The sequence below is a fragment of the Convolutriloba macropyga genome, chromosome 5, assembly GCF_964194025.1.
Source record: "Convolutriloba macropyga chromosome 5, txConMacr16.3, whole genome shotgun sequence".
In the NCBI taxonomy this organism is placed as follows: domain Eukaryota; kingdom Metazoa; phylum Xenacoelomorpha; order Acoela; family Convolutidae; genus Convolutriloba; species Convolutriloba macropyga.
Genome location: NC_134472.1, coordinates 59,420,916 through 59,439,708, shown reverse-complemented (window position 1 = coordinate 59,439,708; position 18,793 = coordinate 59,420,916). Strand labels below are relative to the sequence as shown.

Sequence of the window (18,793 nt, the reverse complement as noted above, 5' to 3'; positions counted from 1 at the left end):
GAATTTAATTTTTGAAATCTGATTGATAGATCGATAAGATGATGATAGCACCAATACCAAAATAGAATCGAATTTAGTTTCGTAATCATTACTTTTTTCTGATATTCATTCGAAACCATCTCACATTTATTTTAAAAAAATACAAAAAAACTCGCAAAATTGGCGCGGAAAACGATTTGGGGACATTTCATAAAAGGAAGATGCCATATTAATTTTATCCTTTATTGTGGTTTGCATATACGTAACTGTTATCACGAACCCACGGCAAAGCAGCTCAAATCGCACGATGGTCTAGTTCTCAACATCTTGTCTTCATTGTGAGATATTTCAAAAGCGTTTGAAACAAGTTGAAAACATTCAGGTTCTTACGCCCTTAAAGTATTTAAATTGATATATCAATTTAAATACTTTAAGGGCGTAAGAACCTGAATGTTTTCAACTTTTTTCAAATTTCTAACCCAAGGATGTTTTTTTGATGTATTTGGGGCCACGTTATAAAAAAGTTAGGTAGTGGGTGTTTTTAGCTCGTTCAAGAAGACCTCGTCTCTCACTAAAGTTGATATTGGGTGTGAAACTTTATAACCTCGTTCGCATACGAATAAAACTAATCTGCTACTCTCACAAGATTATCGCTAAGACATAGTTTGTACTACTGGCAGGACTTACTTTTCATGAAGGATGAAGTTCGTTGATTCTGCTTTCTTCGGTTTGGATGATGTACTCTGTTCAAATTTTCCTGTCTCTACCACTACTCGACCTTAACACAATTCGCGGAAATTTAGAACATTATTTAAATTGAAGATTTAGAGATCTACCTACATGAATTACTCAATTATCCGACCAACGGATTAGTAGACAAAAAATCTAAGTTTTAAAAAAAGAAGCATAGCTGGAAGACTCATGAATTGACTCAAGGTCAAAAGTGCAAACTCAATCACACTAGTCTTTATAATGAAAAAACAAAGGAAACTTAAAACGATTGAAAAATTTTCATCGCAATTCTTACAAAGTTTCAGCGCATTTCAGCACATTTCAGCGCATTATTATGTAAGGTTTTTTGCGCTGAATATTTTGAAAAATAAGCGCATTACAGCACATTTCTTACATAATTTTTGGAAAATTTCTCGACCCGGTGATAAAACCAAAATATGACAACTTTTTTCCTGAAATTTCCTCACTGCTATTGATTTATAAAGAGCATCAGAGAGTGCGCTATAGTTAACTTGAGCTCAATGAATAACCACCAAATGACAGATAAATCAACGCAAACGCTTCATAGAGTACAAAAAAGTTTCAGGATGATTTAATTTAAAGTTTAATTATTTTGATTAAACAATTTTCAAAATACTATACAGAATGCGACGTTCCAGAGTCAACAATTCTTTTGGAAAGATTCTTTGATAAGGTTTATGTTAGAGCAGCCAACCACCACATATCTGACCTTCACACCGAACTGCGCCAAAAACAAAAGTTAATTTTTAAAAGCAATGAAGAATACATTATAGGTCACTTGAAACTTAGACTTGATTACAACCACTATCTTTGTTGAGACTACGCTAAAAAAAATGGCAGAAATCAGATTGAAAATGGCAAATCTCAAAAAACATTATATTTTGAAAACGAACTTTTTAAAGCCCTAAGGCATAAAACCGAGAGGCTTCTAATAGAAAATGGTTTAAAAAATTAACTTTTTATTGTTTTCAGTTTTTGTTAGTATCACAATTGGAAATGTTAGTGAGACAAAATCAAAATACTACAATTTAACAATGATTAGAGGCAGAATTCAAGATTTCTAAAACAGTTTTGAGCAAACGTTATTGAAGCAAAAAATATATGCTTAATGTTGCGTGCGCGCTCATTGTGATGCGTGTTCATTGTTTATCATTTGCACGTCAATTTGACTGTTCATCAGTTGAATTTTGATTTCAACATATTTTGATCTGTAACATAACAAGAAACAAAAAGCAAAAGTTTTTTTGAAAATATACAGCGTGCCATTGATCCAAAAAATTCTTGAACTGTAAAATTCCACAACTGGACCACATTTGGTCTTGCTCTTGCTGCTTCTCCATTAAAACATAACACATTCCAAATTGTACTGACATAGCTAATATGACAAAAATTTACAATACCTAAAATGAGAAGAACGGGTACTTACCGAGTTATGTTTACCGGAAACTTTTTATGTATCAACTGAAAGCATTCGGTTTCTTTAATAGTTTTCTCATGACCAGTTTAGTCATTTGATCAAATAAACTTAGTCATGAGACCACACAAAAGAACATTCATTGCTGGTAAGATTAAGAGATCTACCTACATGACGCACTCAATTATCCGACCAACGGATAAGTAGACAAAAATCTAAGTTTTAAAAAAAGAAGCATAGTCAGAAGACTCATGAATTGACTCAAGGTCAAAAGTGCAAACTCAATCACACTAGTCTTTATAATGAAAAAACAAAGGAAACTTAAAACGATTGAAAAATTTTCATCGCAATTCCTACAAAGTTTCAGCGCATTTCAGTAAATTTCGGCGCATTATTATGTAAGGTTTTTTGCGCTGAATATTGTGAAAAATAAGCGCATTACAGCACATTTCTTACATAATTTTTGGAAAATTTCTCGACCCGGTGATAAAACCAAAATATGACAACTTTTTTCCTGAAATTTCCTCACTGCTATTGATTTATAAAGAGCATCAGAGAGTGCGCTATAGTTAACTTGAGCTCAATGAATAACCACCAAATGACAGATAAATCAACGCAAACGCTTCATAGAGTACAAAAAAGTTTCAGGATGATTTAATTTAAAGTTTAATTATTTTGATTAAACAATTTTCAAAATACTATACAGAATGCGACGTTCCAGAGTCAACAATTCTTTTGGAAAGATTCTTTGATAAGGTTTATGTTAGAGCAGCCAACCACCACATATCTGACCTTCACACCGAACTGCGCCAAAAACAAAAGTTAATTTTTAAAAGCAATGAAGAATACATTATAGGTCACTTGAAACTTAGACTTGATTACAACCACTATCTTTGTTGAGACTACGCTAAAAAAATGGCAATAATCAGATTGAAAATGGCAAATCTCAAAAAACATTATATTTTGAAAACGAACTTTTTAAAGCCCTAAGGCATAAAACGGAGAGGCTTCTAATAGAAAATTGTTTAAAAAATTAATTTTATTGTTTTCAATTTTTGTTAGTACCACAATTGGAATTGTTAGTGAGACTAAATCAAACTACTACAAATTAACAATGATTAGAGGCAGAATTCAATATTTCTAAAACAGTATTGGGCAAAAGTTATTGAAGCAAAAAATATATGCTTTATGTTGCATGCGTGCTCATTGTGATGCGTGTTCATTGTTAATCATTTGCACGTCAATTTGACTGTTCATCAGTTGAATTTTGATTTGAACTTATTTTGATCTGTAACATAAAAAGAAACAAAAAGCAACGTTTTTTTGAAAATACACAGCGTGCCACTGATCCAAAAAATTTTTGAACTGTAAAATTCCACAACTGGACCACAACTGGTCTTGCTCTTGCTGCCTTTCCATTAAAACATAAAACATTCCAAATTGTACTGAAATAGCTAATGTGACAAAAAATTACAATACCTAAAATGAGAAGAACGGGTACCAACGAGTTATGTTAACCGGAAACTTTTTATGTATCAACTGAAAGTATTCAGTTTCTTTAATATTTTTCTCATGACCAATTTAGTCATTTGATCAAATAAACTTAGTCATGAGACCACACAAAAGAACATTCATTGCTGGTAAAGCTCAGGAATCTATAAAAATATTATAAAAATGCTTTGTCGGATCCATAAAAATCATTAGCTGTACTCAAAAAACACAATATTTATCCATTGGAAATTAATTGAACAAATATGGGTCCTTGTATGAATTGAATTTTTGATTGAAAACAGACTTGCCTCTAATTGTGAGGAAAAAAAGAATTTAAAAAGGTTAGACCCAAAATACAATCCAAATCATTCTTCATGGCAAAAATCAACGATGAGATTAAAATTGGCGATGCTATCGTTACCGGCTATAAAAAAACTGCAATTGTTCTACAATATTGCGTTACCGTTTCTATTGCAAACAAAAATTATAATAGATCAAACATAAATTAAGCAATTTTTTAAAAAATGTTGGTTTAAACTAGCGAAGGACCCCAGAAATGTTATTTCCAGTCAACGTCTGAAGAACCTGAGGTACAAAAGGCCCATATCAAAGATTGTGTTGATAGAAAACGAAGATTGTGTCAAACATTTTAATATCTTCCTTACCGGTTAAACTGGACAAAATTGACCAAATCGCCATATTTGATGTCCTTTTTACGGAGTTGTCAAAAATTGTGCCGGAAATATAGCCAAAATAGTTGGTTCAAACAATTCGCCAAGTCCCTTTTATGTTTAAACAAAAATGCGAACAAAACAACGGAAGTTAGGCTAAGGTTTACAATTTTTTAAACCTCTGTAACTCTTCGGAAAAAGCGAAAGTCAAAAAAAAATAATTTGAAGTGCTACGCTTGTTAAGCTTTCTAATGGTGCCATTCACAATCCTGTACGATAAAAACATCGATCAGCAAAAAATGACTGAACAAAAAACAGTTGAGTATATAGTTCCTCTCCCACTAAAATGCCCTATGAAGAAGTCTTTGTAGAAAAAACACTCATAAACAAGCTGTTAATCAACATCTGAACAAGGAAAATTGTTTCGGTACTTAAAAAAATTGAAAATACACAAAAAAGGAGCTAAGGTTAAAAAAATAATGGTCGATTGAAAAGATAGCAAAAATTACAACTGACCAAAACAAAGAATTTAATCGAGAAAACTCGCCAAAGACAAAAAAAATCAAAAACTGCCAAAAGGGGGCATCAACATGTTCATCATCTTGTTTCAGAATCACTCAACCGTTTATAAGTTAGTTCGCACTAAATCATCCTCGAGTAGTGAAAGTGAGCAGTTATGCTAGGATAACGTCTAAGCGCTGTTATCAGTATTGAAATGTAAACAAACTAAGTCTGAATGGCTATGTCAAAATTTTGCTTATTGTAATCCAATATTTCTATTCAAGTTACCATTTCCGCCCTTTGTTATTTTGTCCAAACAAGGATTTATGAGTGCACAATAATTTTCTCAACAGAGCTCACAAAAAATTGAGTTGTCACATTAAGTGCCCTATGAAACTGTACCCAGGTTTAGGTGCGCGACCCTAGACCTCTCTGATCAGACCATTTAGGTCACACACCGGTGGCGTGGTGCAACTCAAATTACATTGTGTGAGAAACGCATGAGTCGCACGATAGTCTGGACAATGGTCGCACTACGGTCTGATCAGAGGACAAAGTCACACTATACTTTGATCGTAGGTCGCAAGAAAGTCTGGACAATGGTCGCATAAAGGTCTGATAAGAGGGCAAAGTTGCACGATGGTTGGACAAAATTTGGTCGCCAGAAATTCGCACAAATATTTGGGTCGCTCGAAGGTCGCAGTATTGTGGCACCAATTTTTGGGTCGCACTACGGTCTTATCGTCGCACTACGGTCTGATCAGAGGGCTTTGGGTCGCACGATCGTCTGATCTGAGGTCATTTGGGTCGCACTATGGTTGCACCATTTCTTGGGTCGCTCTACGGTCTGATCAGAGGGCCTTGGGTCGCGCGATGGTCTGATCAGAGGGCAAATTCTGGGAAATGGTCTGATCAGAGCAGTCTAGGGTGGCGCACCTAAACCTGGGTTTGATTGAAAAGCTTATTTTGAAAAACAATGCATTGCAATCTAAATAAGAAAACAATCCAGCAGATAAGCCCACCAGCAGCTAACAGAATATTGCCAGCGATTTTTTGGTGAGTTGAACAGTTTTTTTTAATGAATCAAATAGTCTGGTCATGGTAGAAATACCCCAGTGATTCTTTAACCGGATGTACCAGGAGGATTCCCGTTAATCTCACCTATGCTTAATATTAACACAGTTTGAAACGGGAAAATAGCCTATTCTAACGCTGCCATCTATTCCCGGGAAGAAATTTTGGGCGAAAATGAATGAAAACTAGGAACTTGCATACATTTTGTAGAAACGGTGCATCAAGACCAGTCCCGAAAAACTTAACAATACAGATCCAATTATTGTCAACTGTGTCTTTCGATTCAATTTTTTCCCAAGTTGAATATTAGCACCATTCAAAGGCTCCTGGAGCCAGCAGTCCAATTTGCAATCTTTTCTTTTTTGATTGTTACAATCTCGGTCTAATTGCTGTTTAATTTCGAGTATACAAGAAAAATGGGATTATGAAAGTTTCTAAAAATAGATTTTGAAATGAGACAACTTTTTCTGCGTCCCTAAACTGCTGTTTAACTTTAACACCAGTAGTATTCATAAAAAAGTTATCAATACCACAGAACACAGTTTGGCTAAGACTTTTTAATTATAAGAGACGAAATAAAGATTAGTTATTAAATTTTTGCGGGTAAGTTTGACAACTAAGAGACAAAAACGATGATAAAAAAAAGCTTTTGTATTTAGTTAATATAACCTAATCTTTTCCATTTATACCCTATCTAACCCCTTAAAATTAATATGTAGAGATTATTTTCAACACCAAGGCCCCTGAGCAATATATATGAGCGAAACATGAGTTTCTTTGCCATCATTTTTAAGATCTGGATTGCGAAACATAAGAACAACATCTACATTTTTGACTTAATTGTCAACCAAATGAAGAGATAACCAAAATTAGATCTTTGATTTTAAAGAAATCGCTACACACCCAAACTACTAATTGAATTACATAATGCCATGCCTCATTAGAGCGCTCACGAGGTCTACCATGGATAAGATTTCGAGAAAAATAGACAAACATCAAAACAAGAAAAAAAACACAAAACTCTTTTATACGGTGTTACGTTGGCCGCCTTAGGAACTTTGTGAGATTTATTTGATTATTGAATTAATAAAGGATTACATTGGTTTAGTATAAATTAATCAGTTTCCAGTTTCTAGTTTTTGTTAAATTGTCTGTTCTTCACGATTTCTGATGTTGTTATGGCTGAATACTTGCATGACTTTTCTTAACCATGTCGAATCAGTATCGGGCACAGATGGTAAATAGTGCACATATGGCAAATAATCCACTGGGCATCAATGTTGATGACATCGCCGGCCCCATTTGCAGGGTTGCAAAGAATAGTCGGCTTCCGTAAAGACGATGCTTTGTTAGGTAAAAACTTTGTAGCCAATAAATAATTCCGATAAAATAACTGAGGGAAGAAAAAGATGGTTACAAGAGATAACAAAACAAATGATTTTCAAAATCGGCGTTTCCAACTGACGGCGCGGGTAAAGGCAAAGAATTGTAATACCCAAAAATTGCGACACAAGCGGAAAAGGCTAAAGCGGAGGTTGCTGAGGTGTAGCAACTTTCAACACAGCGCAAAAAAAAACGAGATTTCTACCTGTTGCGGCTTGTACCTACCTGTACCTAACTATAACCACTCAAGAGTGAAGGACCTTTTAACGTACTGGATTTTTTAAATCGTATGTTGATCGACAAGTAAGTGATGTGACTGCACATTAACGATAGTGTAGATTTCTGCAGGAGGAATTTATGGAAGCTGAGTGCTAAAATGATGTGAATTTGTCCGTTGAATGTGAATGTTTTTTACTCTTCAGAACTTTTACTTAGCTTGAGAACGGGGCGGATCTTTTCACCGTATGCAGTCTTTATTTTGACTGACCGAACTACTTTATCCGAGCCTGGATACACTTCAATTACCTTTGTTAGAGGCCAGAGACCACGAGGTGTGAAATCTTCCAAAATCCAGACTAAGTCGTAAACTTTTAAATTCTGATTTACTTTATGCCATTTAGAGCGTTTCTGCTGGTTAGGGAGATACTCTCTAATAAATCGGTTCCAAAAATGTTGGACTAGAATTTGTGATGTTTTCCAAGATTTAGTAACTGCTACTTTGCATTGAGAGAAGACTCCTGCAGGGAGATTGGTTGAGGGTCTACCCAAAAGGAATTGATTTGGCGTTAAAGGGAGTGGATCGTTTATATCGCTAGAAACATTCGTCAATGGTCGCGAATTCAAGTTGGACTCAATTTCCCAAGTGAATGTCGACAGCGTTTCGTCTGTTAGCGTTCTTGAGCCAATGACTTTGTAGAGGGAGAGTTTGAAAACTTGAACTAATCTTTCCCAGCTGCCGCCAAAATGCGGAGCCAGAGGGGGGTTAAATTTCCAATTGATATCTACGTCTAAGATGTGGAGCTTAGATGCAAATTCTCGCGCGGATCTGAGAGCTTCTATTCCTTTTCTCAATTCGGAACAAGAGCCGACAAAAGATTTTCCGTTGTCAGAATAAAATATTTTTGGTTTTCCGCGGCGGCTAAAGAATCTGCGGATGCAACTCATTGTAGAATCTGTAGAAAGATTTTCAGAAACTTCCAAATGAACGGCTCTTACAACTAAGCATGAAAATAGAAGGATATAACGGGTAGCAAATTTACCACACTGTTTTATAGGAAAAGGACCTAAGAAGTCCAGGCCTGTTGTGGCAAACGCAAAGTGATTTTGTAGCGGTAAACGTTCACTTAGCAGATCTGACATCTGAGGTGGACTAATTTCTTGAGCCATTCTTTGGCAGGGAATGCACTGACGTATTGTTTGTCTAACGACAGCTCGGCATTTCAGAATCCAATAGTATTCCATTAGAAAGGAACGTGTTTGTTCAACACCAGAGTGACTATTCACCACGTGAGTGTTTTTGATGAGGAGCTTAACGATTGGGTTAACCCCGTCTAAAATTAACGGATGGCGAGCAGTTTCTAAGATCATTGCCTTAGACAGCCGACCTTTGGCGCGGAGTTCATTTTTTCCGTTAACAAAAGGACAGAGTGTCTTTAGAGGACTCGACGAAAGTATCTCCTTGCCTTTTTGTAAAGACAAAATCTCACTTCCAAAGTTCTGACTTTGAGCAACGCCGATGAGGTACTTGTAAGCCAGTGTGTGATGTGCGAGCGATAAGCTACTGCTCTGTTTTTTTCAAGCGATCGAGGAAGAAGAAGCAGTATGCTGCAACTCTAACCAGACGATTCCAATTGCTGAAGCGTGCAATGTCGATGGGACATTGAATTGCTGAGTGCAGATTGGTTTGCAACGCATGAACGATGAGAACGTTTGATTTTCGTGCTTTCAAGATGTCCTGACTCGGCCAGTCACTTTTTGGTAACTGTAGAAAGGAAGGACCGTTGAGCCATCGAGAACTGCAGTTCATCTGTTTAACTTCATAGCCTCTTGAGCCATCATTGGCTGGATTGTCAGCTGAGGTGATGTAATTCGAGTCATGTGCTGTTGATACATCAAGTATCTTTGCCAACCTGTTAGCAACAAATATGCGATGACGTATCTCTGGGGTTCTGAGCCAATAAAGAACTGTGGTACTATCGGACCAGAAAACTTTTTCATTAATGTGAACGTCATTAATGTAAGATACAAAACTGCTGAGAGTGCATACTCCGACGCGTCTGAGAATGTATGGAGAGCTGTTTCCTTTATTGCTTTGTTAATGAATAAACAGCGAGGTATTGAAATTTCGCGGAATTCCCGTAGTTCGTTTTGCAGCTGAGTTAGATCTGCAAATTCATTGAGGTCCAATGGTTTGTCCCATTTTGGTCCACGATTCCAGGCGGCCTGTAGACTTTTACGAACTCGGATGGTGAGTGGTGCTATAAAACCTAGGGGGTCAAAAATGGATGCGACAAACCGCAGAAGTTTTCTTTGGGTTACCATAGTGTTATCCAAGGGAAACTTCTTGAAAAGTTTCTTCTCGATTACATAAGTGTCTGTTTTTGCATTCCACGGTAATTCGAGGACAGTTTGCATTTGAGGTGAAGCTTCGTTTGTGTTTAAAAATTGATCCCTACTGACTTGTTGCAAAAACGCAGCCGAATTAGAACTCCACTTGGTGAGGTTAAAACCCCCAAGAGACAGGCAAGCTTTAGTGCTGCTCATTATGTTTACAGCTTTTTCAACGTCATCAGTGGAAATGTACAAATCGTCCATGTAGATGTTGCGTTCAACAATATGGGAAACCTCAGGAAAATGTTTCTGATTATCTATTGCAGAGCGACGTAGAGCGTACGGTGCAATGCAAGGTGATGACGTTGCACCAAAAATGTGGCTAGTGTGTTCATATTCTTCTATTTTGCCGTTGTGATCCCACAAGAAACGAAGATATGAACGGTCTGAAGGAGCAACTTTGACTTGCATAAACATTTGCTCAATGTCAGCGGATATTGCGATATGACTTTCTCTGAAACGCAAAATAATCCCAACAAGATTGCTGAGCAAGTCCTGGCCTTTCAACAGATTTGAGTTGAGAGATTGGCCTTGAAAGATGCTGGATGCGTAAGTCACCCGTCGAATTTTTCCGGGCTTATTTTCGTTTGGGACCGGATGATGAGGTAGATAAGAAACTGACTTTGTGTTGTCGGTACAAGGATCAATTTTTACAACATATCCGTTTTGCAAGTCCTTTTGCAAAGTCTCTTCATATTTTTCTTTTAATACTGGCTTTGTGGAAAGCTTTGCTTTTAACTGCTTCAACTGTTTCTCAGCGAGCCATCTGTTATTCGGCAATTTTGCGTTCTCTTTCCACAAGAGACCAACTTCGTAATGACCATCCTTGAATCTGGTTGTGGATTGTAAAATTTCCAAAGCCTTTTCATCGTTCTTGGACAGTGCTTTTCCTTGGATGCAATGCCATAATTTTCGATCTCCATCCAATCCTGAACTTTAGTGAAAAGTTCGTTGTCCAATTGGCCATGGGAACAAATTTGGGTTTTGAGAACTAAATTTTGCTCATCTGCAATTATGTTGGTCTTTCCGGCGCAAGTCCAACCTAATGGTGTCTTGACAGCCCAAGGTGTGTTTTTCGGGCCTTTAACTATCTCATTGAAGTGGATTAAATCAAGGTTATCAATTCCAATGATTATACACACTTGATTTTGTTTGACATTTGGAAACGTGATGTGTTTAAGGTGATCAAACTTACTACAAAGTTTGTGCAGCTCACTGGTTTTAACTGGTGTCATATTGAGATCTGGTACTGCTAGCACATCGATTGAAACTACTGAGCTATTCTGAGATCTGTATGGCTTGATTTGGAAAGAAACTTGAGAACAGTCTATTTCTCTAGTTGTATGGTAGCCACTGATAGGCATTTTAGCGACTGTGTTCATGTCAACCTCCAATTCTGATGCTGCAGATGTAAGCAGCAAGCTTTGACAACTTCCGTTGTCTAGATACGCGTAAGTATCAAGAGTTTTTACACCATTGAAAAGTTCAACCGGAACAAGAGCTACTTGTCCTGTTCCATGTAATTGAACGGATTTAACGGCCGATGGCGGCTTCACTCTCTGATTATTGTCTCCAAAGCTCTCATGGAGCAGAGTATGATGCTTTCGGCCACAATTGCCAGTTCGACAAACATTTTTTGAATTGCAATGTTGAACATGATGACTACCAAAGCAGTTGAAGCAAAGTTTTAAGTTACCGTTTTAAGTTACTGTCGGAGGGGCCTTGTTTGTTACCGTCTGAAAAGGAGCCACCTTGTTGACCAATGCTTGTCGTTCTCGTAGATGAGGGCAAGGGACTTTGAGTTTTCTGAATCCATGGTTTATGGGCAAAGTTTGATCTTCCATGGCTGGGTCGTGTTATGGAAATTGGCGCTGGCAAATCTCTACAAGCCTTTGCGTAGATTGATAACCAATCAGAAAGGTCTTTAAGAGACGGCTGGAGTGAAAACTTTTCGAGGGCATACTTGTTCCAGTCCAGGCGGACTGGTGTCGGAAGTTTGTTTAATGCCTGATTGAGATTTGTAGTAGAATGGATGTCGTGATTGAATCCAAGTTGTTGAAATGTATCCACTAGGGTCAAGAGAAAGGCTGAAAATTGGGTATAACTTTCAGGGACAGTCAGATTAGGTGGTTTGAACTGCGAGAGTTTATCAAGAAAGGCATTTACTATCCGGTTTGGGTTTCCGAAGTGTTCCTCAAGACGATTCAACGCTGGGACATACAGACTACCGTTGCAGCCGTATCCATCTATTAAATGCTTTTCCTCTCCAGTTAATAGCGATTGAAGATGTATCATCTTTTCTGATAATGACAAAGGCGATCGATCTATTGTGCCTTGAAAAATGCTGAACCACTTCATCCAGTCGAGTGGGTTGCCATCAAATTTTGTTGCCTGCAACTTGGGTACAGATTTCTGGAAACAAGTGGACATGGAGATGGGGTTCTGATATGAAGCAGAGCCAAGTGTAGCGGACGCCGACGGATCTGAGAATTGTTGATTGGAAAGGCATCTCCATGATGGATTGCTGTTCGAAACATGAAATGATGTGTCCTGGTTGACTGAACTACTGTTTGAAATAGCAAGAAACGGTTCCGAAGACAAGGCACTGTGAACAGGATTTCCAGATGAAGTAGCCGTTGAGAAACCAATATTGGATTCCATATTAGCCGGCGGCGAAATGGAATTGGATTGAACTGAGCTAGCGGGCGCTGCAGAGTCCGACGAAAAAAGTTGACCTGACACTTCGTTCCCAGCGGATGCTGAGAAATTTTTAGGGGTCCTGTTAGTGTTAAGAATGGTTGGGTTACTGCTGCTACTATCAAATGTTACCCTTAAGTTGCCTGATGAAACATTGCTTACTTCTGCGCTTTGAGTTTTTTTTGTGTTTGCGGAGGGCAGCGGTTGTTTTTCGAATCTTGAATTTTGGTTTGCTAAGTTGAAAACAGAGCGTGTCTGCGTCTCCTGATGGTGAGATGTCCAAAAGCTCTTGAACGGAGTTGTCGAGTTTCTTTTGCAGCTCTTTAATTTCGCTCAATGTTTCTTCTAGAGTTTCCGTGTCCTCCCCGGAATCGATTCCTGAAACAACAAATTCGATGCAGGATTCAATTTCGCTTTCAAACATTAGCTTTTGGTTTTTAATGTGTTTCAAATGAGGATCAACTTGGGATTCTTCGTTTTCACCCATTGCTGGTGTTTGTGAACTCGTAGAATTTACCTGATGTCTAACGCTTGTTGATTTTCCGGTTCGAGTAAGAACCATTAACTCTGTTTTGTTGAATGGGTCTAGAGCTTTGAATTTAATTTAGCCACTTTTAGTAGCATTGTTAACCAAATCTCAAGGCCAAAACCTGTTTATTTAACTACCGGTTAACAATTACCTACCAAAGTGTACTAAACCCTGCCAAAACGTTGATGCAGTACTTTACCAAAACTACCGAACCTTACCAAACCTTACCGAACCTGATCAAACCTTACCGAGTCTGATCAATCCTTACCGAGTCTGATCAAACCTTACCAAGCCTTACCGAACCTTACCAAGCCTTACCGAACCTTACGAAGCCTTACCGAACCTTACCAAGCCTTACCGAACCTTACCAATATCTACCAAACTTTACCAAGCCTTACCGAACCTCACCAATACTTACCGAACCTTACCAAGCCTACCGAACCTTACCGGATACCATCAAATACCAATACCAGAATGATAAACTCAAAATCTACCAAATAACCACAGTAAAATCCGGACACAAACCGAGGTTTATGCCAAAACACACGGTAGGAAACGTTGGTTTTGCCAATAGCGAAATAAAATTTTAATGGCGGTATCGGAGCAATAAAACAAATGGCTGAAATTTATTGCAAATTGTTAACACTTCCGGAAAAATTCTCTAGGTGCGAGAAAAAAACAACGCTGGGGAAAATACTGGCGAATCACCAGAGTCAAAGGAAATAAGAATAAGGTAATCAAGGGAGTCCCAGATATAAACTCTCTGTTGGGTAGGGCGATGATGGGTTGCCTCGGGTTGGGTTGGTTGGGATGGGTCTTTGTCTAAACTTTCCTTCTCTACCCTGATCACGAGAAAAAAAATACTCGAGAAGGAAATTTTAGCTGTCCATTCTTTCGTTGGGCGCCAGAATGTTACGTTGGCCGCCTTAGGAACTTTGTGAGATTTATTTGATTATTGAATTAATAAAGGATTACATTGGTTTAGTATAAATTAATCAGTTTCCAGTTTCTAGTTTTTGTTAAATTGTCTGTTCTTCACGATTTCTGATGTTGTTATGGCTGAATACTTGCATGACTTTTCTTAACCATGTCGAATCAGTATCGGGCACAGATGGTAAATAGTGCACATATGGAAAATAATCCACTGGGCATCAATGTTGATGACATACAGCAAAAACTTATTATCTGAATTTAAATGCACTTAGTAACAACATCAAATAACAATAAAAAAACCCTAACTAAACAAATTTACCTGTTCATAATTACTAAGCAGATAGGATTTTTCTTCAATGAAACTAGGTAACATGTTGACAAAAGAGGAAAAAATGAGGCGAAAAATCGGTAGTTTTTAACAAAAAAATTTAAGTGACAATACCAAGACCTCAACAGGAAACCAAGAGGATCTGTCGTTGGTTAGACTAAGCCATAAAAATGGACTAAAGTTGCTGAATAACTGAATAAAGGATACAAATAATTTGAAAAAAAAAACAAATTTATGTAATTAAAATCATTAGCTGTTATCCGAATATTATGTTTTTTTTAGTTGTTATTGGTACTAATTCAGTTAAATACTATACTGAAGGTTTAAATATGTTTACTTGGGCATCATTTGACGACTTTTTGTGATATATTATTACGCGAATTTGCTAAAAGAAGACAAAAAATCAAATACAGACCACTCACAAAAAAGTTATGAAAAAGCATACTGTCCAACAAACAAAACAACAGTTATGCCATAACATCAGTAAACACGTTTTTATTTGAATTACAAAGAAGCAGATGGGACCTCTCAATGATGAGAATAAATTACAAGTTGACAAAAAGAACAACAATATTTGAGAAGTTTAAAGAAATTAGAAAAGAGCTATCAGAAACTTTTAGACATTTAGCTACAAACTTACTGCATTGAATAGGTTGATTCAATCCTCAATTAAAAGTGTATGAGAGTTCTCAGCTTTTGGAAAAAAAATTACGACTACTTGAAGAATAAAATAAACGAACAAAAGCAGCACATTCAAAAAAAACATTGAGAGAGAAAAGTGTCGAGGCCCCTAAAAAATAAAATATTCAGTAAAAATTTTTGTTTCAATTAGTTGTATAACTGTAACAGAATTTTTGTAATAACAAGACGACACAAAATACAACAAATGTGAAGAAATATAATAAAACCACGAAATTAATAGCTTTTAACGGAATTCAAAACAAATGCCTCGATGGGAAGGCAAACAAATTTTTCAGTCATCAATAAGTCATTAGAATAAATCTTATGACCACCAAAACAACAACAAACAAAGGCAAAAACAAAAAAATCATTACAAAAGTGCTTGAAGAAATAGTCGAATCCATCATTAAAACCCCAAGCTTTTTTCTGAAAATTTTTATCTATGATCAATTGGACTCCTTCTCTAAGCCAATGGGAACTGCCAACATTAGGATAATAGGATAAGATTTCAAATAGAACCAAAAATATGAAAATTATCAAAATTTTTTTCAAAAAATGAAAGCTCGTTACATCGATGTCAAAAACCAATAGTTGGAAGATAAAATCATCAACAATAAGAATTTTGGTTGCATAAGAAATTAATGTGGTCCTGTTTTTCTTAAGATTGACTCACAAGTACACAGAAATAAGTTTAAGCTCAATTAATGTTAAAAAAAATTCCAAAAACTGTTTCTGAAGTCTTAACAGCCCTTTGCTGTCCCCTCAAAGCACTAGATAGGTTTAGTTGGTGCTCATAACGGAGCTTGTTTCAATTTTAGTTAAGAAGACTATCATGTGATCATTAAAAAATTAAAACCTCAAAAAGAATATGAAAATTCTTTAAAATTCACAAAAACTCAGATTCGAAGCCATAAAAGACTTGAGCGGTTCCTTCAAAACGAATAATTTGTTCATTGGGCATCAATTGACAGTAAATGAGTTTTGTCTTTAACGGGACTTTGATAGGAAAAGTGACTAGTCTGTAAGTGACTTGAAAGAAAAACAAAAAAGTATGAAAAGTTTTTTAAAAAACAACTCTCAAATGGAAATCGATTTTTCTAAAAATATTAAAACTCACTATGAGACCATAACTATCCTTTTTAATGTCTTTCATCAATTAGGAACACATTGTTTAGTTTCGTAGCGTAAGATTTAAATTTGAATTTTAATTATGTCAAATATCACGTGTTCACACAAAACTTTAAACCTCGATAACTCCTCGAAAAATTCAAAATTCAAAAAAATCTTGTTATTTTGATTTCTACGCGAGAAGAGCTTTTTAATAATACCACTCTCATTTCTCTACAACGAACATATAGATCGGCCAGAATTGTCCGAAAAAAAAACGCATTTAGGTATATAGTTCCTCCCCCAACAAGTGGGGTCGGAACAACAAAAGATTGTCTGAATAATTCTCGTTTCTTTCTCTGAAACTATCTTGGTTTTTCTCTTCCGCAACTGTTTCCTAATTTTAGTTGGACGCTTATTCAGCTTCCGATTACAATTTGAAATAATTGAACCGTCTTGAAGTAATTTGATGCCAAAAAGAGGGAAAGAGTGTGGCGGGTAAAAGTGCTGTGGAGTGCGTTGAAAGACATTTCATCAATCATTTTGGAGTTTTTACAAAAACGGTCTTTTGTCTTCTGTAGAATATTCAACAATCTATTTAGCTATACTCTGTTCATTTGTAATTGTGGAAGAAATTCTGTTTCACAAGAAAGATTCCTAGCATTATCGCGTGTGGTTTTAAGATAAAAAATGTTTGTGCCCCAACTTATCTGCTTGTCATTTCAATCAAAAGAACAAAAATATGAAAAATTGGAAATAACGGAATCAAAATTCAAATGGGAAAATGTAAATTATTTGAAAAGATTTATTCTCTTTCGTAGAGATAGTTGATGACGAAACAAGTATAAGGATCTGATTAGCTGACGCAATTTTACTGATAATTTATATCAGTTGACTCTGGTATATTAGTTTATTGACAAAATTCAAACCTTAACTAATTGCACTTATTGCTAGTTCCTTTTATAAATAATACGCATTGAGAATAATTATAAATTGTCATTTTTGAAGACACTAACTCCGTTTTACGTCATTTATTTGTTCGGTCCCTGCTTTGTTTTAGATACGGGTCCGTTTTGAAATATTTACAGCGAAAAACTACCAGTGCTATTTTTTGCATGGTATAGAATTGGCGTACCATCTTCAAACTGCAATAAATCACAATTTTTGTGTACGGTTTTATTGAAATTTTTGGCATAAAAAATGAATTTTAATTTGCTTGAGGAACATCATGATATAGTACAACCAAGTCTAATTTTGTGATGTCATTTTGAACACATTGTTTTTTCACAACGAAAATGTTTAATTGCACAGATGTTGTGCAATTTCGTGGCTCATATAGTGCACTGGGGGATTGGGGTGGGATATTTATTATTCTAAAAGGAAAATTTATTTTTACCTTTCTGATGTTCTGCTCGGTTTTCATCATAAAGACAATGGGCTGCAGTGATAACGTGATGATTAGATATCAAAGTACCACCGCAAATTCCTACATTAATCATACCTTCGGGAGAATAAACTTTATACAAGGTCACTTTGACAAAAAATGCAACAAATTTACTTCGTTCACCGCCAAAAATTCTCTCAACATTATCAATCCCGACAGAAATTTCGACACTCGCTTCAGCACTAATTCCACAAAACGTTAGAATCCCGATTAAAATCAGATAAAACAGAGAATTCATTCTCTCACCCAGAGAAACAATTCTTGAGATTTTTCATGAAAACTTGGTAAGAACCTTGTTCAAAAAGATCTATACATGTACCAGATATGAAAGACCTATTTATGCATCTGTTTCAAGAATTAAAATATACTTCTGCAAAGTCTCTTCCTTTTCTAAAACTTTAAAAATTCTCTCAAAAAAGCAGAGAACTCAAAATCAGGAAACCTTGCCTCGCTTAGAAAATCAAATTGGTCTTTTCAAGAAGTATCAAGTTTCGTTTCACTGTGCGGTAGCAAAAGTTCCTTCGATAAACCGAGGCTGTTATTATTTATAAAGCTAGTATGGAAAAACGATACAAGAGTGCAAAATGAGGTTAAACAGTAGTTTAACTTGAATTTTCATCAACAAGTGCTACTTTGTATATGGAACCTAATTATTATGTTAAATTTGTCAGGAGTAAAATTGAGTCGTTTTCAGATCTACCCATGATTTACAGAACCATTTAAATACAGATAGGGTCTTTTTGGTTTAGGGACCTTTTAAACGGAAAATTTAGAGCCATAGGAAAGAAAACGATACATGACGTCAATAATGATACAAATGGATTCAAGTTTTCGGCAAAAATTGTACACAGACATATAGGCTACTTTTTAAACAAAAATAAATCATAAAATACCTTTTTTATTTTATAAATTTCAAAACGGTGACAATCAACAAAATCTTTACAAAGCAATGTCAATGAACAAAACCGTTGAGAAATTAAAATTCGACAAATTTACCGTTACAAGTCGACAATTTTACAATAATATCACAGTCAAACAATTATTTCTGAGTTCCCATTTGTTTGACAAGTTGCAGCTGGTCAATCTTTTAAAATTATATGCTGGTTCTTTAAAAAATAAGCTTACACCTGCGAGAGAGTATGCTCACACATTTTAATGGGGAAAAAGGAGCCTAAGTTGAGATCATGCTGATCAGAGA

General features: G+C 36.0%; 1 protein-coding gene across 2 annotated transcripts in view; it reads right to left on the bottom strand.

Moving 5' to 3' along the window:
- LOC142340132 (trypsin-1-like) overlaps window positions 1-18,119 on the bottom strand; it is a 36,266-nt gene extending 18,147 nt beyond the window's left edge. Inside the window, exons 1-3 of one of the 2 annotated variants that reach the window (XM_075390597.1) lie at window positions 17,710-18,119; window positions 17,548-17,637; window positions 667-757 (exon numbers count right to left, since the gene is read on the bottom strand). In XM_075390597.1, coding sequence (XP_075246712.1) covers window positions 667-757; window positions 17,548-17,637; window positions 17,710-17,833 — 305 coding nt within the window. In that variant the 5' untranslated portion in view covers window positions 17,834-18,119. Of the gene's footprint in view, window positions 1-666; window positions 758-17,547 lie in introns of both variants that reach the window. The other variant, XM_075390596.1, reaches the window with a different exon arrangement.
- Window positions 18,120-18,793: the final 674 nt, after the last annotated feature.